This window comes from Melanerpes formicivorus, unplaced genomic scaffold, assembly GCF_026170545.1.
Source record: "Melanerpes formicivorus ecotype bairdi unplaced genomic scaffold, bMelFor1.0.p_v2 SCAF_18, whole genome shotgun sequence".
NCBI lineage: Eukaryota > Metazoa > Chordata > Aves > Piciformes > Picidae > Melanerpes > Melanerpes formicivorus.
This window is the reverse complement of record NW_027142370.1, coordinates 10,457,363-10,483,631: the sequence shown is the minus strand read 5'-3', so window position 1 is coordinate 10,483,631 and position 26,269 is coordinate 10,457,363. Positions and strand designations below refer to the sequence as shown.

Sequence of the window (26,269 nt, the reverse complement as noted above, 5' to 3'; positions counted from 1 at the left end):
AGTGGGAGCCGTCGGCTGGGGGAGACCTGCGTCCGCGTAGGGGAGGGGCAGGCCCCGGCCTGCCACCGAGCTGTGCCGCCTGGCCCTGCCGTGGCTCGACCTCCCGCTTCTGGTTCTCGGCCCTTTTCTGCCCAGGAGAGCCGCGGAGCAATTAGCGTGAATTATACGGAACAACGACTCGGGGTTGATAGAGACGCGCTTATTTGGTGATGTGGCGCCATCTTGCAATACGGAAGAAGAGCCATGGCGGGCGCCATTTTGCTTCTGAACAAGAGATGAGACGAGCCTCGCTATTTTTTCGCCGCGCGGGCGCCGCCATTTTAGGTTACGGCAAAATCTCCACCTTTTGTTAGGCGGCTTCAATAGGGCGCTGCCATTTTGGATGACGAAAGAGACGGCGACCCGCAGGGGTCCTCACCCCCTCCCTTCCTCCCTTTAGGTGTCTTTATAAAATGCCCGTGGAGAATCCCCTCTTTTTTCGCCCCGCTCCCAAGATGGCGTCGATGCGGGAGAGCGACACTGGCCTGTGGCTGCACAACAAACTGGGCTCCACAGACGAGCTGTGGGCGCCGCCGAGCATTGCCTCGCTGCTCACGGCTTCGGTGATCGACAACATCCGCCTCTGTTTCCACGGCCTTTCTTCGGCCGTCAAGCTTAAGCTACTCCTGGGGATGCTGCACCTGCCCCGCCGGGCTGTGGATGAGGTGAGAGCTGGGAGCTTGCGCGGGAAGCTTAACCGAAGCGCGGTGCTCGTGTATGAGGGGGAGAGTTCGGTTTGTGATGGCGTGAGGGTAGAGAGGGAGCAGCGCCGGCACCACCTCCCCCTCCGGCCTTTTCCCGTGGAGTCTGTGGGGAGGGGAGACCCCGCGGCGCGGCCTCACGCTGCCCTGCCCGGGGGAAGCCCAGCAGTGGCTGCTCCTCAAGGGCAGGAGATGCGTGGTGAGGCTGGCCCCCGCCCTCAGCAGCCCTTCTTGGGCGGGCAGAGGGAGGAAAGCCCGGGCCGGCAGAGCGGTCCGCGGAGGCCCAGCTCGGAGGACTGGGTCCAGGGCGCTCAGATTTCCCTTGATAAGGCAGGGAGCGGAAGGGTTGCCGCGCCGCCTCCTCGGGGTATCCCCGGCTCTGGGCTTTCAAAGGCTCGCCTCTGCCTTCCCACGGACCCGTACTCGTTACGGTTTGCGTGCCTTTGGGCAGGAGGGCTGTTCTGAAGCGGTGGTTGGTGTGGGCTTAGGACAGCGAGGGCATCGTTCAGCAGCAGTCCCGTGCGTTAGGCTTCCTTCCCTCTCCTTCCTCGACGCTGGCAGCTGTGTAGGTGTCCCAAGGCGAACATCTCGGCTGTGGGAAGGACAGCAGCAAGTGCTGAAACTTTGGGAATGGAAGATCTGGGGTCTGCACTGAACGCTGCTGTCCCCCACCTTCTTGCAGTCAGGTCTTGCCTGAGGAAAACTGACCTTTTTTTTACCCCCCTCCCCTGCTTCTCCTTGCCGTTGTGGGAACAGCTAGTTCTGTCCTTTGTTGTGCTACCCCCAGCTAATAAGCTGGCTGGCTCGAGTCTGAGCTGGCTCTGCAAGCTTATTCACTTGGCCCTGGACCATAGCTCATCTGCAGCTGGCTTATTCTTACCAGTAGGCAGCTACTGGTCTCTGGGGAAATAGCTGGAGAATGTTTGGGGAAGCTTGGTATTTCTTCAGCCAGGTTTGAGGAATTCCTTTCCTGCTGCTACCACCGTGCATGGTATGGGATCCTGGTAACAATCACTGAGGTAGTGCATAGTTAATCCTCACCTTCTGGGATAGAGTATCCTCAGCTGTGCTTGCAGCAGTCTCTCCCTTGGCTAGGACACAGCTGCTGCTTGGGCTTAATGCACATCTATCCTAGGCAGGGTGTGGGGAGATGGTATGTGACTGGGATTACTGTGTGCTCAGTCTACTTCTAAGCTGAAGCATCACATTGAAGCAATAGTTTAGTGTTTATTGGTGGCTGTCTTGCCACCTGCATCTCTGTGATTGTTCATTGTCATCTGAATTTGGTGTCACTTTGGGGGGGGGAAGTGAAAAATCTTGTTCAGCATGTTTAATCTTTAAAACATAATATTCCTGTTCAGTGCCTGTCCTGTGCACAGGCTGTCAGTCTTGTCTGTGACAAATGCAGCTGTATTTTGGACAGCCAGCCAAGGCCAGAAAGGGGGATGGGAAGCTGTACATAAGCTCCTGTGAACTGAGTATGCAAAATCCTTCTGTAGTAGTGTGAAAAATCCAAGTAGCCTGGAAGAAATTAGTGTTGCATTGTGTAGTGGAAGCTAAGAAATGAGTGATGTGCTTAGATAGAAGAGAGCTTTTAAAAAGCCTAGGGCCCTTCATAAATGATGCTTATGCCCACCCAAGGCAGCCAGAATAATTTGTGGAGATGCTGGAAGAGCATTTGCTGGGTGGGTACAAACTTTTAAAGCAGATTCCAAGGAAGGTTGTAGCCAGCAGCTTGGGCTGTGCTGATGTGGCTGTGGAGATGAAGTGTATCAAGGACGAGCAAGTCAGTTGCATTGTGGCCTGAAAGTGATCAGTTGTATGCCAGATACAAACCAGCTCTTGTTACTGCTGTTAAAAACCCAAACTGTGGGGTTTTTCACTTCTTTGGCAGAATTTGTGCATTCAGTTAGACTCCCATTTTTCATTGCACAGCAAGCAGAGCTGATTGAGGTCTGGGGATTTACCATAATTTCATGGGTTTTTTTCCATTGCAGAGTACCTCTAACATTATTTCATGTGATTGATATTTTTTTCCTTTGGAGAGGAAGGGTTTAAAAACCTGCCAATGAAAACCTTATGAGGCAGAAACCCTTAACATTGCTAGCAGGTCTGCTAGTACCATCACAGACTTCCTTCTATAGAGGGTAAAAATAGCTGCTGTAAGCAGATTGCTGGCAGATGTTGTTGTTTTCTAATGGGATGCTCATCATTTGTGGTGAGTTTACTGAAGTGGGTTGAATTTGTGAAGATTTATGTAACTTGCTGTCAAGATTTTGGCTATTTTAACTGGCAGTGGGTACCTTATATGCATATATATATATGTGTCCAGCATGTGTGCTTTGTGCCCCTCTACAGTACCCTCAGTGGATTGTGGAGTGTCTTTGTGCTTGTAGAAATCCACAAGTAACCTATACTGGCAGCTTGAAAATGACTGACTTGCCTAAAAAGGGTTAAACCCAACTGTGAAGGGACTTCCTTAGTCACTTTGGAAAGGCTTCTCTTTTCCATGCCACATGCCAGTCTGTATTGATTGCTTGTGAGAAGCACTGAGCTGGCATTGGGGAACTTAGTAGTATTAGAAAATAGATTGCAGCAGCTCTGTAAAGCTCTGGAATTCTCAGTAGCAGATGCAGGAGATGTTAGTTTTGGTACTGTAATGATATTCCCCTCTCTAGATAACATTTGACTTAGTTATTTCCTCTTGAATATTTCCCCCACCCCATCTCTTTTTTGTATATTAGCAGTTTCACTGAGATGCAGAACCACATGGGAGCAGACATCTAGTAAAAAGTTATGGAGGAATCAAGACAACTGTGGTAGTGTTTGGTTTAGAGTGGAATTTGCTGCTGGTCCCCTCAATCTCTGTGAAAGCTTCAGTCTAGACAAGTGAAGGAAGCTTCAATGAGCTCTCTTGAAAGCTCAGCCCTTTACTTAAGTGGGTTTTGTCTCAAATGTAATAGCCTTCAATTTTCATCATGTTTTCATTCAACACTAGAACCATATATCTCTAAGTGACTTAATCCTCATAATACTTGTGTGGGCTAGGTAATAAAGCTAATTTTTTATCATGCTGTGAACCAAATTGCTGCTCATTTGTTCTTGCTGACTAATGAGAGTAATTGGCTCCCACTTTCCTTTGGAAGGTTCCATAGGCAGTTATCAGGAATAGCCTTTTCTGCTGTGATTCTTTGGGCAGAAGTTGCTGGTTCTTCAATCTCCCAGCCCCCCAGCTTGTCACCTGCTAAATCCTTTCTGGATAATTGTGCCTGCTTGAAATGATGCTCAGTGTTGTGCTGACCAGCTTCAATTATGAGTTAGGCAGAGCAGTTTGTAGAATTCTAGAATGGTTTGGGTTGGAAGGAACCTTAAAGATCATCCAGTTCCAACTCTCCTGCCATGGGCAGGGACACCTACCAGCCCAGCTGGCTCAAGGCCCCATCCAGCCTGCCTTTGGTCACTGCCAAGCCTGAAGCCTCCACATTTTCTATGGACAACCTCTTCCAGTGCCTCCCCACCCTCATGGCAGAAAGCTTCCCTCTCATGTCTCATCTCAATCCAGCTTCTTCTAGTTTGAAGCCATTACCCCTCATCCATCCTTTCCACCTCTCCTTTAGCCCACTTCAAATCCTGGAAGGCTGCTTTAAGAGCTGTCTCCTAGAGCCTTCTCTTCTTCAGGGTGACCAACCCCAGCTCCCTCAGCCTGTCCTCATAGCAGAGCTGCACATCTTCATGGTCCCCTCTGGACTTGCTCTAACAGCTCTGTGTCCTTGTTCTGGGCTCTCCACATTTGAGCACAGGACTTCAGGCAGTGTCTCAGCAGAAGGGCAGAATCCTCTTCCTCAAGATGATTAAGTTACACCTGTTGATTTATTTATTTGTTGTTGTAGTCCTGTTCACCTGATTCACAGTGACAATTCCAAATTCCCTTTGTGCCAACATTTCTTTGTTCAGGGTTAGGCTGTGAATGTTCCAACCAAGTCTGGAATGAGGATGGTGTGCTTCTGAGCCTTATGAATTGTCTGAAGGGGAAAATCCCCATCCCAGCAGAGCCTGTCAAAGTAGCTACGTGAGTGTGAAAGTCAGGCCTGATTCTTCTTGCTGCTGTGAATCAGGAGTCCCTGCAAGTGGGAGTTGCAGTGCAGAGGAGTAGGGGGCCTTTCCCCCTGTGCTGAGAGCAGGCAGGCTGCTGAGCATCTCTGGCCTGCACGTAATTATTCTGTGCTGTGACAGTGTATATTCTATTCTGCTCCTGGCTGCTCCTACTTTTTTTCATGATTAAAATACAAAACATGCACAGAAGTGATACTTGATCCACCCTAGTGTTGTATCCCATAAATATTCATACAGTGCTTTCCATCCAGTGCTTTTAGCTTAATGAAAATGCTCTATGATATTACAGATACCTACTCAATAGCTTGTTCTCTGCGGCCCCTCAGAGTTAAACTTGACTGGCTTTTAGCCAACTGTTGATGGAAAGGTCTAAAGGGATAGGCAAGTATTAATTTGCTTTATATTATGCCTAAATTAATGGGAATCCTGTGCAAGAAGTCATCTTGGAAATATCACTGTGTTTTTTCTAGTGGCATTTCCTTTCTACCCATTCCCACGGTGCTGTTTGGGTATTCTTCCTGCACAGCCATCATTCATCTCCCTTTGCCTCTGCTCCCAGACTTGTTTCCATCCTGCCTGATCTTTCCTTGTTAGGTGTTTTCAGTCATGCCTGATGGTTTGTGTGTTTTTTTTTTCTTCATTGTGTGCCAGCAGGCTGAGAAAAATCCTTAAGATCCTGAAGTTTTAGATGAGAGAAATGCCAGAGCATGTTGCATCAGATCTTGACATTCATGCTTAACAAGATGCTGATGGGACTCTTTGTGACCCAGTGTTACAATCTTAGACAATTAAGAGCTTGAGATGATGGCTGTGCCCTGTAAAGTAACAGGGGGAAAATCAAACACCCTGTAACTGGGATTCTGTTACTTTGGGTTGCATCTTGTGCATTCTAAACCCACAGATGATGTTTTTCCAGCAGCAAGCTGGAAACACACTTAAATTGCCATTTAAAGACATTGGGAGGAAACTCTTCCCCATGAGGGTGGTGAGGTGCTAGAACAGGTCATCCAGAGGAGCTGTGGAGGCTCCAAGCCTGGCAGTGTGTCCAAAGGCAGGTTGGATGAAGCCTTGAGCAAGTTGGGCAGGGAGCTTGGATTTAGGTGATCTTGGAGGTTCCTTCCAACCTAAACTGTTGGACAGTTGGAACTGTTGGAATCCTAGAACATTAAACTGTTCTAGGATTCTATGAAATGCAGCATGAAGGTGAAGAATCATCTCTTGCTTGTCTTCCTGTGTTCAGAAACAGAGGCTTTAAGCTCTGTATGCCATAATGGGTTGTGAAGAATCAAAATTCAAGTCTTTGCTTGCACTTGTAAGTGTTTAACTGTTAATAGCATCCAGATACAGTATGTCTAAACAGGCAGTGTTACTGTTCTGTCTTGTGGCTTGATAGACACACTGTAATTCTGGAAGGGCTTCATTCTCTGCAGCTTTAATGTTTACCTGAAAGTTTACTTAGGGGAAAAAAAAGGAAGTGTTCAGTCTTTATTTGGGTGTTTTAAGCTTACCTGTAAATGCAGTAAGGCAAGTAATTGAAGAGATTCACTCTAAACCCCTGGCCTTAGTCACCTTAACTTTTATTTCTTTGATAGGGCCAACAGGCATGCTCAGGAATTAAAATTACTGTGATCATGACATATTTTAATTAATCTTGTACATTATTTCCCCATTTCCAAGGTAGATCCTTACAGAAAGATAGCTTTTTCTGACTGTAGAAACTTTGGCTAGATGACAGAATCATGTTGCTGGCATTTCAGAGGGCTGGGTCTGCTTCTGTAACACGTGGGTTTTGTCAGACAGTACAGTTTTGATTAGCATGACTTGCTTGTTATGGCCCAAGCTGAAGTACACTTGGGAGGAGTTGGTTTCTGTTGATGTGATGCAGATGTAGTCTGTTGTCCAGAAAGGGGCACAGCTTCTTTTAGATCCCTGTGGTAAATAACTTGTATTCATAGTATCATTCAGGGTTGGAAGGGACCACAAAGATCATCTAGTTCCAACCTTCCTCCCATGGGCAGGGACACCCCACACTAGATCAGGCTGGCCAGAGCCTCAGCCAGCCTGGTCTTGTATATTCTTCCTGAATGCCAGGTGTGGGTAGACTGGGAGCACAAGTGTAAAAGAGTATGAGGAGACAATGACTTATGGATGTGGTCTTTAATTGTAGCAGAAATGTTCATTGCTAAACAAAGCTTCCAGCTGCCAGAAGCTGGAAACAAACCTGGCTTGGATTGATTGAAAGCAATGTGTGTGTGTAGGGGGGGAATCCTATCTTGGCTCTTTCTTTACTTAGTTGAGTTAATGTGTAACTGTGGTGAAGCAATCTCCCTCTTCCCCTCCCCAGTAGTGAAACATTGTGCATGTTTATGCTAGTGTCTCTTTTAAAGTAAAATAAGAACACCTGTGACCTGCTTCAAACTGTTTCCAATTGGCTGATTTTCTTTCTCTTTTTTTGGTAGATGAAAGGGGCACTGACTGAAATTATCCAGCTCGCTACCTTGGATTCAGACCCCTGGGTCTTAATGGTAGCTGATATTTTAAAATCCTTTCCAGATACTGGCTCCCTTAACCTTGATCTTGAAGAGCAGAATCCCAATGTTCAAGATATTTTAGGAGAGCTTAGAGAAAAAGGTAAGCCTTTGGTGTTGGGGGGGAGGAGGGGGAATTGCCAAAGTGTGGTGCCTTGTTTCAGAAATAGCTTCTTGTTGCCCAGGCAGTTCTGCTCTCTTATTGGTATCAGGACAAGCAGTATGTCTTGTCTCTTAACAGTTCATGACCTGACATGCTACTGGCTTGGGACCTGTGATCTTTGAGGAATGCTAACTTCTTAAGTGATCTTTTCACACATCATCAGAACTTAAATGTCAGGTGAAGTTAACCCTGAGTGTGTGTTGAAGGGCAGCACCTAAGTGAATGTGGGTTTGCTAGTGGCTGGGCTGTATGTGCACTGGTGGCTGAGAACTGACTTGATGGTCAGTTCAGAGGTCTCAGGTTGCTTTGTTTGGGATGTGTAGTACCAGAGAAGGCAGTAAGGCTGATTCTGCAGTGCTTGTGTGGGAGCACCACCATTCTCTTGGGCAGGTGGGGTGCATCTCTGCTGGGTGTCCTCCTTTAGGTAATGAACTATAGAATTGTTTAGGCTGGAAAAGGCCGTTAAGATTGAGTTCAACTGTGTACCATCACTACCAAGTCTACTGCTAAACCACATCCTCAGCACCACATCTGTTACTTTTAAATATCTCCAGGAATGTGACTCAGCCACCTCCCTAGGGAGTCTCTTCCAAGGCTTGACAACACTTTCAGTGAAAACACTTTTCCCCTAATATCCAACTTAAGCCGTCCTTGGCACAATTTGAAGCCATTTCCTCTGTTCCTATCACTTGCCATGTGGGAGAAGAGGGCAACCCCACCTTGCTTCTCATGGTGGAGCCTCACCAGTGCTACAATCACTTCTGTGACCCTGCTGGCCATGCTGTTGCTGATCTGGGCCAGGATGCTGTTGGCCTTCTTGGCCACCTGGGCACACACTGGCTCCTTTAGCTGGCTGTTGACCAGCACTCCCAGGTCTTTTTCTGGAGGAAATGAGGTGTTGAGGGGGAGGCTGATAGCAAGAGTTATGCTGCTGCTGTCCGTTAGCTGGGGATTGCCTGGCAGCTGAATATATTGGCTCAGGCACTTGCACAGTTGCTGCTTTCAAACACTGGAGTAAATGGTGATGCAAATCCACTCTTACTTCAGTGGATTTGATTTACCACAGTGCCTAGAAAAAGCCCTTGGGCAACAAGGGACAGGCATGGTCTTGGAGCTGGAATTGCAGCAGACCAATAAGGAAGCAAGTTGGAAGCAGAAGTCTTTATAGTGAGAAGACAAAACAAGTGATGATTTGTTTTGATTTGGACTTTTTTGGAGTACTTCTCCATTTTAAGTAATTTTTAAGGAATCTGAGAATTTGATAATTCTTTCCTTTTCTTCCTGACAACAGCAGCATGTTTAAGATGCCCATAATTTGGCTAGGTGTATCTAACATGGCAGCTGTTATGAACATCCTAATAACTGGTTATATGCTGAGTGATAATTACAACTAAGTTACTCAGTGTGCAAAGGAGGAATCTAAAACTTACCCCTGGCTGTACAGTCCAGTTGTAAAATGCTGTGTAATTAGCTGCCAAAGAGGTGCTAACACCCCTGTGTACTGTGTTAACTCTTCATGCAGTAAGTGAATGTGAAACCTCAGCTATGTTGCCGTTGGAATGCCAATATTTAAACAAAAATGCCTTGACAACACTGGCTGGGCCACTCACTCCCCCAGTGAAGCACTTCCAGCTGAAGAGGAAACCTAAAAGTGCCACTCTGAGAGCTGAACTCTTGCAGAAGTGTAAGTACTGTTACAACTGGTTGATAAGATTAAATAGGTGTTTTCTTCTCACCATTTGTTTTACAGGCTTTATCCCCATCCTAGAGGCTTACATTAAAATTTTCTGTTAGTCCTCTGATTTTATTGTTTCTTTTCCTTTGATGGACTGATAACCTGTGGAAGGACAGGTCTCCAAGTCATTCCAGCCATGATGACTTCAAAATGCTCATGTTGATTTAAAGGCTCTTCAGATTTCAAAGCCTACAAAAAGTTGTAGCCTCTTTTAAGCATAGATGCATCCTCTCATGGGCTTAACAGTCTCTTGTGAAGAACCAAAGGGCAGCTTTGGTTCAAGCTCCTGAAACAAAACTGATAGGAGAAACCTGGTTTTATTTTACAACGTTTTTGCACCAGGGAGCAAGAGCTGCCAGTTGTTTCCTGTGCTCAGGATGGCTTTATGGACCCATGAGAGCTTCTGCTAACAGAAGGCAGCATCCGTGTGCATGTGTAGCTATTGGTAGCCACCTGAATGAAGTGATCTGGAGCTAGTTTTGCCGTACCTGCTGTTCTGGTGCAGCAGCTTGCTGCTTTGTCTGTTGTCACTTGAGCAGCTGCTCTGATTAGATGCAAGATTTGGAACCTTTGGTGGTGGTAAAAAGAGCTTTAAGTACTTCAATCTTTGAGTAAGTTGTCTGCTCTGATAACTTCTGCTAGCTCAGACCATCTTGTCAGTTGCATAGTTACTGTTTTTGCACTTTCTCCAAATATTGCTTGCCTTGGGTTTAATGAAAACAAATCTTTATGTATTAATTACTCTTTTTTTTTTTAGAAGCAGTGTATTGTATTTTCTAAGCACAGGTTCTGTAATAACTAAACTCCTTTTTTTCCCCCCCCTTTTCAGCAACAGAAACTGCACAGCAGCTCAAGAAGACTGCAGGAGTGCCTTTCCATGCCAAAGGCAGGGGACTAGTCAAGAAGATAGATACAACAAGTATGGCTCACCTTCTTCACTCCTGGGAAGAAAATCTCATCAACAGCCTTGATGAGGAATACAATGGCTGTCTAGTTTTTCCACTAAAACTCAATTCTTTTTGAAGCAAAAGGTTTCTGCCTCTCTCTCCTGATATGTAAATGTTTCTGACATGTCAGAAGAAGAGTGTGGGTTTTGTCTTAAATGGCAAGCATGGCTGCTCTGCCTCAAAGCTGTACACAGCTAGAGCTGCTGTAGGCTTTGGTAAGAAATAATTTGCATCACTCCAGGAATAACTCCTGACTAAGCCATGTTGCTCCAAAAGGGAGCAGAGCAGATCACAGCAGTCTGCTGTGCTTTCTAAAATGCTGTGAGGTAGCCTGAAAATATCTTGTTTATGTAGTTGTGTGGAGGAAGAAGAGGGGGACAGTGTGCTCTCTGCAGCCAAGGCTGTATAGTGCCTTATGTTAAATGGGTGCAACAAAGATGTCTAATTGCTCTTCAGCCCTGTGTTAACAGGTTTCAGCTGTTTGAAGCTTCTGAAATGCTTGAGTTGTCCAAGTTAGCTTTTGACTAGGAGGAAGAGTGGGGTCAAAGTTGATTAACTTGAAATCACTGCACAGGCATGACATTTCTGGGCACCAATACAATGCTGAGGTGTAAAACCTGGGTGAGTTCTTGGTGTCTGGAAGCTATGAAGCACTTTGGGCTGATGTTATTAAAGATGTGGTTTTGAGCACTGAAGCTGTGCCATGTGTTCATGAAGGAAATGTACAGCAGGAGTGTAGCTGTAATGTGAACTAAAAATTGGCCCAGAATAGAAGCTGACCATTAGTTCTTGGCATTATTTTTAGCCTTTGAACTAATAAAGTGGGTTTTGGACTTTGCCTCTAGAAATGCAGGTTGTGGGACCCACTGGGATTTACTCTGCTGAAATGTGATTGCATTGGTCAGAGAGGGTTGTCTTATGGGGAACATTTTTCAGTGCAGCATAAAATCCTAGAAAGGTTTGGGTTGGAAGGGACCTCCAAGATCTATTTCCAACCCCCCTGCCGCAGGCAGGGACACCTCCTACTAGAGCAGCTTGCTCAAGGCCTCATCCAACCAGGCCTTGAACCTTGCCAGGCTTGGAGTCTCCACAACTTCTCTGTGCAAGCTGTTTGAGTTCATCACTACCCTCTGGAGGGAGAACTTCTGAGCCTCTCATTTAAATCTTCAAATTGTATCTGTCAGGAAGTTCAGTGACCTGATAGGTATAGATACATATGTATGTCCCCCTGATTTAGCAGTTGATGGAAGAATGCTGTTTTCAGCACTTGGATTAAGCATGAGGTGGAAGGGTAACAGTGTAAAGTTGGGAAACAGCTTCTCTGTGTCTGCTGAGAACTGAGGCGGCAGGTTTTATCTGCTGTATAGGCCCAAATTTGGTCCTGCTCCTTGTGCAGACCCCAGAGTTTCAAGCCCTGATAGATAGAGGTGGTGAGTCCTTAGCTCTGCAGAAGCTTGGCTAAGTCTGATTAAATAGTTTCCCCAAGTAACTCAATGTTGCCAGAGTGGCTCTTTGAACTTGAAGGATTGCATTCAGTGTATTACAGGCAGTTCCAAGTTAGAAACTCCTGGAGTTAAAGGGGAACTGGGGTGAGTGTGAAGCTGAAGAACTCCTCACTAATATTTAATTGCTTACAAAAGACAAATATCACAGCTGTTGCCTTTTCTGATCTTCCCTAAGCACCACTCAAAGGAATACCAAAACAAGCTCCCTTCAGGAGTACTTCAGCACCAAGTGTGTTCAGTCCTTCTGGAAACAGAACTCCTATTCCTCCCTCAAGAACAACTCTGCGCAAAGAAAGAGGAGTCAAGGTAGCTTCACCCTTCCTTACTCTCTTTTTCTTGCTGCTCAGTTCCTCTCCCTGATCTAAAGGGAGTTTCTGATGATGGTTTGAATAAACTATCAATATATTAAAGAGGGGGAAAAATAAACCTGAGGGCAATACTTTGAGGCCAACTACATTAAGCTTGAAAATGATTCTGGAATCATTTTAGCTGGAAAAGAGCTTGCTGAGGGTGCCCTCAACCCCCTTGTTCAGACCACTGATCATCATTAAATTGTTTATTGATTTGGTTGTTTTAGCTTCTAGACATCTCTGAGCTGGATATGGTTGGTGCTGGCCGTGAAGCAAAGAGAAGAAGAAAGACTTTAGGTTGGTAGTGCATGCTGCCTACAAAGGCTATTCACTTACCTGCAGCTAGGAGCTGGATTTGGAGCCCCATCTTATTTCTTCATTTATTGAAACTCCTCATCAGCTAAACTTTTAAAAGGGTTAAAAGGTGGGGGAGGAGGTAATGGTGTGGAAAAACCCAGCCCCAAATTGCTTTAAGGGAGGATTTTTAATTGGTCTGGTTTAGTTTTCATTGTTCCTGCTGTGTGTGGGTTATAATTCAATTCAGATTGCATGAAAAGGTGGCACTAAGCAGCTGTGCTTTGGACAGCATGTAGGTGGGGTGGTTTCAGGACTGGAATTGTTCTGAGATGTTTTGGTAGCCTTATTTCTGCTGGCTCTGTGGCCAAGTAAAATTAATTGAAACTAAGGTTGGGGGGTTAAAAAAAAACCATATAGTGCTCTCAGATTGTGGCTGACAGACTGCTCTGGAGTGAGTGCAGTGCTCCACTTCAGCATATCAGGTTATTTGCCTCAAAACAACCTTTTTGTCACCAAAAGTACCATCACAGAACAAAATTGTAACTGCAGCTGGATTTTGATGCTCTCTAATATCACAAAGTTAGTCAGTTCTGCTTAACTGACTCAGTTACTGTAGCTTGGTGGATATGCACTGAGGGTCAGTTGATATTGGGGTGGATAATAAAACTGTGTATGAAGATAGAGTGCACCTACCAGCATGCCCCTCTTAAAGCTTGCTGTAGCAGGCTGGGAACTGCAGTTTTATAATCTCTGTTTGAAATTCTATTCAAGTCAGTATTTCAGAAGACTTCCTTGAGCTGACTTCTGTTTTCATGCAATAGATACAGAAGTTGTGGAAAAGCAAGCCAAAGAAGAAACAGTAGTAGAAAACGCTACCCCAGATTATGCTGCTGGCCTCGTGTCTACACAGGTAAAGCCACCCAACCCCCACCCCACCCTCACAAATACCACACTGTGTGCAAGGCTGTCTCCAGTTGAATAGCACCTGTGGCATTTTCATTGGCTTGTTCCTGGATGACCTCTGTCATGAGGGACAGGCTTCAGTGATGCCCTTACAGTGCAGGGCAAACTGCTGGACTCTTCCAGATGAAAAACTGTGTGCTTCTGTGACTCTCTGCAGAAGTACCTTCTCCATAAAGTATTTTCTCTTGGCTCAGACTGTGCCTTTGGAGGCAGTTTTTTATCTGAATTGGGAAAAATGAAGGCTGCTTTTATTGTCCCAGGGTAATACTAATGTCTGAAGCTTGTATTGGGAGTTAGAGTTGAACTGGTGAAGCTGCCTCACAGGGGAGTCCATCATTCAGTTCCAAAAGGAATACCATATCAGAAGTAATGTTGAAACTGTTTAAAATGCAGCAGCAGCACAGGAATCCATGCAGGTGTTTCTGCTCTGTTCCAGAAACTTGGCCCCTTGAACAATGAGCCTGCACTACCTTCTACAAGCTACTTACCTGCAACCCCCAGCGTGGTGCCATCTTCCTCCTATATCCCCAGCTCTGAAACACAGCCAGGTAAAAACTTTTCTTTTTGCTTTGGGACATACCTCCAACTCTCTGCAGTTCTTCTAACTACTCAACTGTCCCTCAACTCAGGTGCAGTGTAACTGTAGCAATAGAAAAATCCATTGCAGGACCCAGCCTCAGGGTTTGGGGTAGCCAGATGTGTTATTTAACCTGATTATAGGATCCTAGAATGGTTTGGGTTGGAAGATATCTTCAAGATCATCTAGCTGCATCCCCCTGCCATGGGAAGTGACACCTTCTGCTAGAGCAGCTTGCTCAAGGCCTCATCCAACCTGGCCTTGACCACTGCCAGGCTTGGAGCCTCCACAGGTTCTTTGGGCAACCTGTTCAGTGCCTCACCGCTCTCCTGAGGAAGAATTTCTTCCTCATGTCTCACCTCAATCCAGCCTCTTCCAGTTTGAAGCCATTACCCCTAATCCTGTCACTCCACACCTTTGTACAAAGTCCCTCTCTAACCCTACTGTAGCTTACTTCAGATCCTGTTAAGGTATTAGAAAACAAAGCTTTTTGTTTTTAAGCCTTAAGCTTGCTGGTTAAGTCAAAGCAATTTGGTTTTTCCTTACTCAGTAACAGAAGATGAGCCAGCAGCAATGCACCTGATGTTCCATACACAAATTCATCTGCATGCACTTGCAAAACACTGGCTTCCAGGAGTCAGCTACATTTCTGGAGACAAGTACATATTAGCTTTCACATAGGCTGGGATCAAGCCATCCTTTTCCCTTTTATCTTGTTCTAACAGTCTGATAGATAATAACTGAGCTCCTGCGTGTTTTGACAAGTGCTGCATTGTTTTCAATTCCAGCAAATTGCCTGCAGTGAAACCCAGCATTTGTGAAAAAATCCTTTATTCATAGTAGTATCAGTCAGGGTTGGAAGGGACCACAAGGATCATCTAGTTCCAACCCCCCTGCCATGGGCAGGGACATCCCACACTAGAGCAGCCTGGCCAGAGCCTCATCCAGCCTGGGCTTAAACACCTCCAGGGATGGGGCCTTGACCACCTCCCTGGACAACCCATTCCAGGGCTTCACCACTCTCATGGGGAAGAACTTCCTCCTCACATCTAGCCTGAATCTCCCCACCTCCAGCTTCATTCCATTCCCCCTAGTCCTATCACTACCTGAGATCCTGAGAAGTCCTTCCCCAGCCTTCCTGTAGGCCCCCTTCAGATACTGGAAGGCCACAATTAGGTCACCTTGGAGCCTTCTCTTCTGCAGACTGAACAGCCCCAACTCCTTCAGTCTGTCCTTGTAGGAGAGGTGCTCCAGCCCTCTGATCATCCTCGTGGCTCTTCTCTGGACACCTTCCAGCACCTCCACATCCCTCTTGTAATAGGGGCTCCAGAACTGGAGGCAGTACTCCAGGTGGGGTCTCACCAGGGCTGAGTAGAGGGGGAGGATCACCTCCCTCGACCTGCTGGCCACACTTCTCCTGATGCAGCCCAGGATCTGATTGGCTTTGCGGGCTGCAAGTGCACACTGAGAGCTCCTGTTGAGCTTTTTGTCCACCAGCACCCCCAAGTCTCTCTCCTCAGGGCTCCTTTCCAGCCAGTCACTGCCCAGCCTGTATTTGTGCCTGGGATTGCCTCCACCCAGCTGCAGGACCCTGCATTTGCTCTTATTGAACTTCATGAGGTTGGCTTGTGCCCACCTCTCCAGCCTGTCAAGGTCCCTCTGGTTGGCCTCCCTTCCCTCCAGCTGTCTGCTGCACCACACAGCTTGGTGTCATCAGCAAACTTGCTGAGGGTGCACTCAATGCCACTGTCCATGTCCCCCACAAAGATGTTGAACAAGACAGGTCCCAGGACTGATCCCTGAGGGACTCCACTTGTCACTGGCCTCCACTGGGACATGGAGCCATTGACAGCCACTCTTTGGGTGCGGCCATCAAGCCAGTTCCTTATCCATCTAGTGGTCCACCAATCAAACCCATGTGTCACCAGTTTGGAGACCAGGATGTGGTGTGGGACAGTGCTGAAGGCTTTGCTCAGGTCCAGGTAAACGACATCAGTTGCTCGCCCCTCAGCTATTAATTTTGTCACCTGCTCATAGAAGGAAACCAGGTTGGTCAGGCAGGAGTTGCCCTTGGCACACTTTATTTTACCACACTGGGGTTTGCTGTTCTTTCTCTGCTGCAACTCAGGGCTTAAAAGGGATTGTGTCAGTTTGCACTACCAGATGTGCCCAACCAGGCTTCATCACCAGACCTTGCAGTTAGCTGCAGTCAAGGTTTCAGTTGAGTGCACTATTTTGACTCCTGCTTGCTGCAGCTGGGTGCTGCAGTGTTTGTCCTGGTGAACTGTCATGTTGGTCACTGTACCAAAACACACATGCAAAACCTGATCAGTCAGCCCTGAAGGAGTTCAGAATCTAGCTGGAGATCCATGCAAATTTTTCTCTGGCAGAAAATTGGCATCTCCAAGAAGGCTTGCAGCCAAGAGCACATCACTGTTGTCAGCAGCTAGTATCATTTTCCAGAGCCTTGGTGTTGTATGCAGCAGCAGGGAAAGCCTAGTTTAAAGTTCTGTCTTCTCCCTTTTCTGTCTTTTTGGTGCATGGGGAGTCAGTTTTATATTCCTTGTCTATAATACAAACTGTTTCCTTGATGGAAGATGCACACAAGGTGTCTAGTGGTCATGGAGGTGCTGAGTAGAAGGTTGGGTTTGATGATCTTGGAGGTCTTTTCCAACCTTAGGATTCTGTGATCCACAGATCTGGCCTGGTGTAATCTGAGGTGGTAATTAAGAATTCTTACTTTATGCAAGTCAGTTATTCTGACATGAGGAAACCAGGAATAAACCTGAAGAGGTCTGTATGAAGTTGGGTTAACTAATTGATCCTCTCAAGTGTGCATTGCCCTGTTCCATATCTTGCTGGATAACAGCTATACTGCTGTCTCTGTGCCTAGCTGGGGAGTGGTAGACATTTCAGTCTCTAAAATCTGACCTGAGAGGCACCAGTGTAGTTCAGGTCTGTATCTGCCTCAGTCTGCTGTGAACACAACATGAAACCTTTGCTTAAACCTCAGGAGAGGCATGAAAGGTGTTTAAGCAGCTGTGCCTAAGAGCTGCACAAGAATGGAAGTGGCCTCAGTGTGCACTGGGTAATTGCTGCTGTCCAGACAGGTGTAACTTAGGAAATCACAGTAGCTGGATCCTGTCTGTAACCTCTACCTTGCAGCTAGGTTTGGGATGGCAGCTCTCTTAAGTACAGGTGAATGAGTCAACTTTGAGTCAGGACTTGTCAACCCTCAGGTCTTAACCCTCTCAGCAGTTAGTGTCTGAGTGAATTGTGGAGACTACATCTAATGCTGTCAGCTGGTTAAGCATTTGTGTATGTTCAGTATTTGTTACTGGCTGAGACTTCATTTCCATTTTCCTTGGAAGCTGGGCTGCATTGGGTAAAAAATGATGAATATTTTTATGGCTTTGGCCTTTTGTGATAGTACAGCAATAATCTGTACAGCCTGGAAGAAGGCTGGAGTGAGGCCCACCTCCTGGTTGGTTTCTTCTCCCTAGTAAGGAGGCTGAGGGAGACCACCCACCTCTACAATTCCTTCAAAGGAGAATGGAGTGAGGTAGGGGGTTGGTCTCTTCTCCCTAGTAATGAGATGGGATGAGAGGAAATGGCCTCAAGGTGCAACAGGGGAGGTTTAAGTTGGACTTCAGAAGAAACTTCTGTGAAAGGGTTCTTGGACTGGCACAGGCTGCCCAGGGAGGTGGCTGAATCCCCATCCCTGGAGGTGTGTCAGAGAGGCAGAGATCCAGTGTCGAGGGCCATGGTTGAGCACCAGGCTTGGTAGAGCTAGAGAATAGTTGGACTGGATGATCTTAAGGGGCTTTTTCAAGCAAAGCAATTTGCTGATTCTGTGATTTCTAATCCTGCTAAGGCCAGAATACAGTTGTTATAACAACATAAGTGAAGCCCCTAGGAAGCAGGTTCAAAGCACTAGATGTGCTATCCATTAAACATCAAATCAGGTGTAGTCCCACACGGACAGCTGATCACTTAGTTGTCTGGTTCCTGCTCAAGCTAACTGGGTGGAAGGAGCATTAGCATTAGGAGTCCTGGTGCTGCAGTGGAGTGATCTGTTCTGTCCTGTTCTTTAAAGGCCACTGGTGATGCTGGTGCCTGTTGGGGGATTGCAGTGCTGGAGGGTAGAGAGGCTTTGCAGAGGGACCTCGACAGGCTGGACAGATGGGCAGAGTCCAAGGGCAGGAGATTGAACACATCCAAGTGCCAGGTTCTGCACATTGGCCACAGCAACCCCATGCAGAGCTACAGGCTAGGGTCAGAGTGGCTGGAGAGCAGCCAGGCAGAGAGGGACCTGGGAGCACTGGTTGATGGTAGGCTGAACATGAGCCTGCAGTGTGCCCAGGTGGCCAGGAGGGCCAATGGCATCCTGGCCTGCATCAGGAACAGTGTGGCCAGGAGGAGCAGGCAGGTCATTGTGCCCCTGTACACTGCACTGGTTAGGCCACACCTCGAGTCCTGTGTCCAGTTCTGGGCCCCTCAGTTTAGGAAGGAGGTTGACTTGCTGGAGCGTGTCCAGAGAAGGGCAACGAAGTTGGTGAGGGGTTTGGAACACAGCCCTGTGAGGAGAGGCTGAGGGAGCTGGGGCTGCTTAGCCTGGAGAAGAGGGGACTCAGGGATGGCCTTATTCCACTCTACAGCTACCTGAAGGGAGGTTGTAGACAGGCAGAGGTTGGTTTCTTCTCCCAGGCAGCCAGCACCAGAACAAGAGGACACAGTCTCAGGCTGCACCAGGGGAGGTTCAGGTTGGATGTTAGGAAGAAGTTCTACACAGAGAGAGTGATTGCCCATTGGAATGGGCTGCCTGGGGAGGTGGTGGAATTGCCATCATTGAAGGTGTTCAGGAGGAGACTTGACAGGGTGCTTGGTGCCATGGGTTAGTTGGTTGGGTGGTGTTGGGTGATAGGTTGGACACGATGATCTTGAAGGTCTCTTCCAACCTGGTTTATTCTATTCTAATTGGCCTGCTTTGTGTTCTTGTAGCTGGCTCTGCACGAGAGGCCTTGCAGGCCAACAGGCAGACTGAAGAGCCTGCAGCTCCAAATGCCACCACCACTCTCCCTGCACAGTTCAAACAGAGAACACCCATGTACAATAGTAACTCTAATCCACCTGCAACTACACCTACCTCACCCCTAACACCTACCACCCCTCCTGCCATCTCCCCTGCGGCACAAGCGCCACAAGCAGCCCCCCAACCTCAGCAACAGCCACCACCCAAGAAAAGCCTCTCTCTCACAGTAAGTAAAACCAGGTTCTTTTGGATTCCTGTTGATGCAGAATGGAAAATATCAGTTCTTATTGCTGATCTCCTTGTACTCTCTTGGCAGTTCCTGGCCTCTGAGTCACAGAATGGCTGAGGCTGGGGTTTTTGAGGGTTTTTTTCATGTTTTGTGACTTAGCCTTGCTGTCTTAGTATTAATAGCAATGTTGTTAGTTGTGCTGTTAATGTCCAGTAAAATGCCTTTGCTGCTATCTGGTGTGTGAAATCTTGCATTCCTTACAAAGAGTTGTGGGAGAAAGGCTGTTGCCCAGCAAACTGCATATAACTGAAGTTGCCTATAGGTTAAGGATGCTGTCATTGCTGTGCTGGAAAAGATATCAATAGGTTATTCTAAGGCAAAACCCTTTTATGTCTTGACCCCCTCACCCTGCCATTTCATGTCTTTTAAAGCCTGAAAGTGGGGAAGGATCTAAACTCAACAGCAGTGAGGACTCTCCAGCTTCCTGTTGCTGCTGTGTTGCTAGATACTAGGTGCATGCTTGAAGCCAAGCAAGCAACTCCTTCAGGATGCACCTGCTTGGAAGATTTTTGAGCACATGTCTAAGCCTGGCTTGCAAGATTTGAACCTGAAGAAACTGGGTGGCTTTTTCAGTATCCTTCCTTTGTTCACTGAAGGCAAAACAAATTCCTTGCAAGCTGGGTTTGGATTGTGGAGTGTGGTAGTGAGGGAGTTCAATTCTCCCCCTTAAAACTGTCACATAGAGGAATCAGCAGAGTGTTTTAATAACACAGAAATTGATAATGTAAACATTAAATCTCTTTCAATAGTTAAAGAAACACATGTTAAGGTAGGAGTCCTTTTTTTCCCCAGCTTCAGAACCCACTGTTAGGTGTAACCATTACAGCCTTGAGGTTAAGCTTTTTTTTCCCCCCTTGTAGGCCTACTAACTTGCACCTTATTCTGTCATGCTTGTATGTGGGTATTGATGTATTGACTGCTAGCCATGTGTTCTCCACTGGAACTCCTGTTTGCTTTTCTATTGCAGAGGGAGCAAATGTATGCTGCACAGGAGATGTTCAAGACTGCAAACAAAGTGACAAGGCCAGAGAAGGCTCTCATCCTTGGATTCATGGCTGGATCCAGAGGCATGTGTTGGAACTAATTTAGCCTTGCTTTTGTATACCCAAACATGAATTACAGCCTAGCATTTCTGAATATGCACATGAATGCAAGGCTTGGTGTAGCTTTGCTCTGTCCTGAACTCTTTTCTTTCTTCAGGACTGTACCCAGTTTTGTGGGCTGTAGTTCTGTCTGGAAGTGGGTCTTCCAATAAGTAAAAACAGAGTGCCAGAATGGTCTGGGTTAGAAGGGACCTTAAAGATCATCTAGTTCAGCCCCCCTGTCATGGGTAGGGACCCCTTCCACTTAGACCAGGTTGTTCAAAGCCTCATCCATCCTGGCCTTCAACACTTCAAGGGAGGGGGCATCCACAACCTCCCTAGGTAACCTGGTCCAGTGTCACACCACCCTCTCTGTAAAGTATTTCTTCCTAATATTCACTCTAAATCCATCAGAGCATCTGCTAAACACAACCTATGCATAACTAAACACCTGTAATAGCAGGACTTGAGGGCTGAAAGAAATAGGCAGCCAGTCAGAGCAGTGAACAGTCTGGTTAGGTACTGGTAGTCTGTTTAAAAGACCACTGAATGTAAGTTCTTTGGTAGGTGGAGGTACAAGCCTCCTTTCTAAGTCATTAGCATTGCAAGTGGAGTGACTGTAGACTCAGACTGCAGGTAACCACAGGGGCTGTGAATCACAGGAAAGAAGCTGTCTCACTGCTAGATCCTGTCCTCTGTTGGCCCTGGTAGAACAAGGCTGTCTTACTTGAAAGATTATCAGAGGTAAGATGAGAAGGAGCTTAAGAGACCTTAAGTGAACTCTATCATTTGCACTAGCTCTGGTTTCTAATTTGGTATTTGAAGGCTCTTGCCACTGGAGGGCTGGAGCCTAAATGCAGCTGAACATTGAAGATGAGCTGGATAGAGTTACTCTGATCCCTGGGCTCCAAGAAAGTTTTGTCTATCTTGCAGTAATGATGGTGCTTTTAGTACTAAATACTGCTTCAAATTGCTAGAGGTGGGTGTGCTTGAATATCTACATGGACAGCTTTTTGGAATACAAGGTAAAAACTGCTTGGGCTTCCAGAACAGCTGGAGATTGCTGAATGAAGCTTTTAGTGACCAAAGGCATCCCAGGTAAAACAACCCTGGTAGCTGAAGTTTCTTTCCCAACTCCCATTTCAAGTTAAGCTTCTCTTCTGACTCCTGAGGCAGGCAGGAATGACACTGGCATACTTTACTGTCCCTTTTGTTTCTCTTCCAGTTACTTTGGCCTTGGGTCCTGGTTTTGTTATGTCAGTCTGTGCTGTTTGGAGGGAAAGATCTTTGTGTGGCTGCTTGCCATGCCAACTTGCTCAGTTTTGGGTTGGTTTGTTGTGTGTAAGGGTATTTTGTTCAGCATTAGAGTCTCCAAGTGCTCCTCACCTTTTCACCATGAGAGTGGTGAAGCCCTGGAATGGGTTGTCCAGGGAGGTGGTTGAGGCCCCATCCCTGGAGGTGTTTAAGCCCAGGCTGGATGAGGCTCTGGCCAGCCTGATGTAGTGTGGGGTGTCCCTGCCCATGGCAGGGGCGTTGGAACTAGATGATCCTTGTGGTCCCTTCCAACCCTGACTGATACTATGATAATACAGCACTGAAGTATATAACTTGTTCCTGTTCTTGTTTTCACAGAGAATCCTTGCCAAGAGCAAGGTGACATCATCCAAATCAAACTCAGTGAGCATACAGAAGACTTGCCAAAGGCAGATGGCACTGGCAGCACCACCATGTTGGTTGACACTGTCTTTGAAATGAACTATGCTACTGGGGAATGGACCAGATTCAAGAAGTACAAACCTATCACTAATGTTTCCTAAGAGATGCAGCAGCAGCAGACTGGACCAAATCAAGCTTAGAGTCAACCAGCTCATAGAATATGTCAACTGTACACATGAATGCCATTTTGTACATTTCTTACTACCCTCCAGAGTAAAAGTCGTGGCTCTTCAACCTGAAGTGGGCTTGCTAAACAGAAGATGGTGGCAAACTTGCTTGGTTTTTAATCTTGAGAGAGGGGAAGGGTGAGCTTAGTGGGGAGAGTTGCTGATGTGATTTTGCTTTCCTACAGTTGAAGATGCCAGCAAAGGAGATCCCAACAGAAAGGTTGCAGACAGGAGCAGTTCACTTCTGAGCCCCAGAAGAGATGACACTGCTGTCGTGCCTGGTTTGCCCTTGAGCAGGAGCACAGGTTTTTAGCATCAATGTATTTCGTTTGGGACATGGGGTCTGTTGTGAGAAGGGACATTTAAAAGCAACCTGGGACAGTGCTTGGTTATTTTAATTCAGCTGCAGTATAACCATGGCAGGTGGGAATGTCCAGTGTCTAATGGTGCCCACTCTGTGTTTAGCTTATGGATGCCTGGGTCGCAGGGTGAGACTAAGCAACTTTCTTTACTGGCTGCCTTGTGGGTGTCCATGCCCAGCATGAGCTAATCTGTATTTGGCATTAATTGAGAGACACTTCAGTATCATAGCTTTGTGAAGAGGAAAAAAAAACCCAAAACAACATATCAGAGGGGGGGGGGGGGGGGGAGATAGAGGTGGCTTGTCACTGCCAGGGAGTTTTGGCTCTTTGCCATAAAAGTCTTAGAGTACAAGCTGAGCTAGGGCTCCTGCATAGCAAGCCCTTGGAACAGCATAACTTCAGCAGGGAGGAAGTCAAGCTATTACATCTCAAGACCAGTTGCAGCTTTGTTTTTAAAGTGGCTCTAGAAATGGTTGAGTGACACACATCTGAACATAGATGACTGGGAAGATTTGTTGTCTTGAGGCAGTGTTCATGTCTGTTTGGTTGAGCAGCTGTAATGTGTTTGATTGCCAAGCCCTGATCCAAAGAGTTGTGAGTGACTGTAGCTGTGGCTCTCACCAGTGTGGTTATACCAGTGTGATGCTGTGGCCACAGTTGCACTGGCATATCAGTGTGCCTTTACTCCTTGTAGAAGCACACTTTCATCTCTGTGTGCACACCACTCATATGATCTAGCTTTCCTAGCACAACTAAAGCTTGCAGTTCTTGGGAGGGCTTTGTACATAGGTCAGGACTCATCCTTTGCAGACTTGGATTCATCATTTGAAGGAGACTTCAGCAGCTGGACTCATGTGGAGCTGTGCTTGGTTGGGAGCTGTGCTTAGAAGGAAGGAACCCCAAGCTGAGTAGTCCAATGGCTGGTTGGTGCTGGGGGGGGGGGAGGTACCTTGGGCTGAGTGGAGGTGCAGTGGAATTCATAGGACAAAAGTGAGGCTTTTCTTTTGAAAAGAGAGCAGACCAAATCCCCATAGAACACTTGGACTACCCAAAATGTTTAGGTAATGACAGAGTAGTCCTGAGTTCTGGGGAAGTTTTTATGACATTGTGTTTTTAGTTGTTTGTTTTGTATTTGTGGTTTTTTTTGTTCTAAATAACCCAACAGGACAGGCCAAGAATAAATACTGAGGAAATCTGTATCCTATGGTGTATGAAGATGTGACCAAAAGCATAGGTTTCTGAACTTTATTGGAGCAAATGCATGGAATGTTTTAGCTCCTGTGGTGGGCAAGTCACTGGATGGTTCCTGCTACCATCCCAGTGTGTTATGCATGTAGTAGTGTGGAAGTTCCTTGTGTGTAACTGTCACACTGGGGGCTCTCCCCTAACCCATTTAGCCTGTTTCAGAAGCAGTGGCAATTGAGTGGTTGCCATGTTGGTTTTTTTTTGCTTTAAACAGTTAGAAATCAGCCTGAGAGGTGAGGATGAGTTAGTGGGGTTTAGTTGTTAGGAATTGAGTAGGAAGCATTTTTGTGGTTATAGACTGCTGGTAGTGTTAGGCAGTGAGGAGCATAGGAAAGCCTTTGTCTCTTCAGACAGGCTGGGAGGAAAGTGACATTCCTTTTCTGGGCTGCACTCAGACTTTTCAAGCTTCCTTGTGCTGGGCAGTTTGCTGCCATCACAGATGATACTTCTGCCTTCCCTGGCCCTGCCTGCTGGGTGAGCTGCTGGCACCAGATAGGATTTTCTTTTAAGGAATTTTAGCAAATTGGCTGACCTGAGGGAGATGCAAACTGTTGCTGCAAGATTCTTTTGCCACCCACTAGTGAGCAGGAGGTGCTGTGTGATGGCTTTCCTGGTTTACCCTGGGGGTCTTCAGCTTCCTTAGTCTGCAGAATGTCAGAGCCATGGTGTTGGGATGGACACAGCTGTCCCTCTCCTCTTGAACAAGCCCTTCTAGAATGCAGTGCAGTCATTGGAGTGCAGTAGTGTGTAGGAAGCTTAACCATGCTGCTGTTTGTACTTGCTGCATAATAAAGTTGGTCTCCAGGCCTGTCTGTCCAAAGTCAGTCATATGCAATAAACTGAAGCTTTTAAATAGAGAGAGAGAGTATATTTTTAATTTCAGTAAGGCATTAAGATTTGAGGCAGTTGCACACTGCAAAGGTAATTTATTTTTTAAGGTGACTTTATGTCCCTGAACACCAGAGCATTACTGCAGCCTGAGCTGTGGGGCTAGAAAGGGGCTTTTTAAATGCCTAAAGAAAGGGAAACTTTTTTGCTAGAGCAAGAAGCAAAAGTAGAGAGAGCTCTTGGGTTCAGAGAATGAAGCAATCCAGCCACTGGTCTGGAGGTTGGGGTGGTGCCAGACACTTCAAGGGCAAGGTCAACAGTTCAAAGCCACCAGAATGGGCTTGTTGCATTCAGAATCAAATCTGGCCCTGGAACTTGCTGGGTTTGTTTGACTGTTCAGTCACGTGCATGGGCTGGCCACCATGGCTGCTCTCTCCTCAGTGAGGCTCATTGTGTGCTAGAAGATTGAACAAAACCATTTGTTGGCTCCCAAATGGTTTGCAGATGTACTGACAAATGGATCAGGGAAGTAGTTCAGAGCTTGCTTAAAGCTTTGTGTAATGTCCTTGCCTCTTCCCCTTTATCCAAGCATGAAGGTTGAGGAAAGCCTAAACTTCTGAAGTGCACAGCTGCAGCTCTGCAAGGCAGGAGCATAGAGTCACAGAATGGTCTGGGTTGGAAGGGGTCTCCAAAGGTTATTTAGTCCAACTCCCTCTGCAGCAAGCAGGGGCATCCTCAACTAAGTCAGGTTGCCCAGAGCTCATGTCTCAGCTTCTGTTTGTCTGTGCAAGCCTGGGTGTGATTTGTTTGATTTCTAGCCTGTGGAATTCTGAGGCAATGAAAGTAGCTTGTGTTTTCCCTGCCCAACCTTCTTCCTGGGGGAGAAAGCACGTGCATGCAACCCAGGCTGCTTTAACAACCTGTCCTACAGCAAGGGGAGTGGTTTCCTCAGGCTTTGTTTTCATTCATGAGTGCTGCAAGAAGCGGAGTAGAGTGAGGGTGAAGGTGAGCTGGGGAGTTCTGATGGTGGACTTCATCTTCCTTTGTGCCAGAGCATTTGTATCCTCCTCTAATGCTCTGTAGTTGCCCCTGTGCAGAGCAGGCTAGGCTTAGGATGGTTAGCACTAGCATGTGGCCAGTGGGTTCTCTTTTCACTGGTAGCTTTGACACTTCATCTTGGAGTTCAATGCCATAGGACACTGGGTGTAATGGGGAGAAGCCTCAACATCTGAGTGGGAAGGTGGTGGCTCCTCTCACTAGCTTGTGTCACGGAGCACACCACTTGTGAAAGGAAGCTTGAGACTTTGATATGGGTGAATCACATTTTCATAGTGAGACCTGGCTGGAAAGAGCAAAAGCAGGCCAGACTAAGCTATGTGAAGCCAGAGGCCCCCAGGGCTCTGGTGCCTTCCAGGAGTGTCCTTTGTAAGATGTCCCCTCTCCAGCACAGCCCCTGTGTTTTCTATTGAGTTTTGTACAGTTGTAAATTCCCAATCTCCTGTCTTTGGGTACGTATTTTCAGTGTCATACAGGATGTATAATAAAGATCTAGATTTTTCTAAGGAACTGCTCTGCTGCTTGCTTCAAAATCAACTGCCATTTAAAGCTTAAAGAGAGGTGAGCTGGGGAG

General features: G+C 46.8%; 1 protein-coding gene across 1 annotated transcript; it reads left to right on the top strand.

Annotated features, from left to right (window-relative positions):
* NELFA (negative elongation factor complex member A) lies at nt 1–26,201 on the top strand. The gene is made up of 11 exons (XM_068149592.1): nt 1–704; nt 7,313–7,484; nt 9,067–9,228; nt 10,109–10,198; nt 11,907–12,037; nt 12,309–12,378; nt 13,200–13,288; nt 13,778–13,889; nt 18,920–19,176; nt 20,207–20,306; nt 21,954–26,201. The coding sequence occupies exons 1-11, from the start codon at nt 453–455 to the stop codon at nt 22,136–22,138; spliced, it is 1,620 nt and encodes a 539-aa protein (XP_068005693.1). The 5' UTR covers nt 1–452; the 3' UTR covers nt 22,139–26,201.
* The last annotated feature ends 68 nt before the right edge of the window (nt 26,202–26,269 follow it).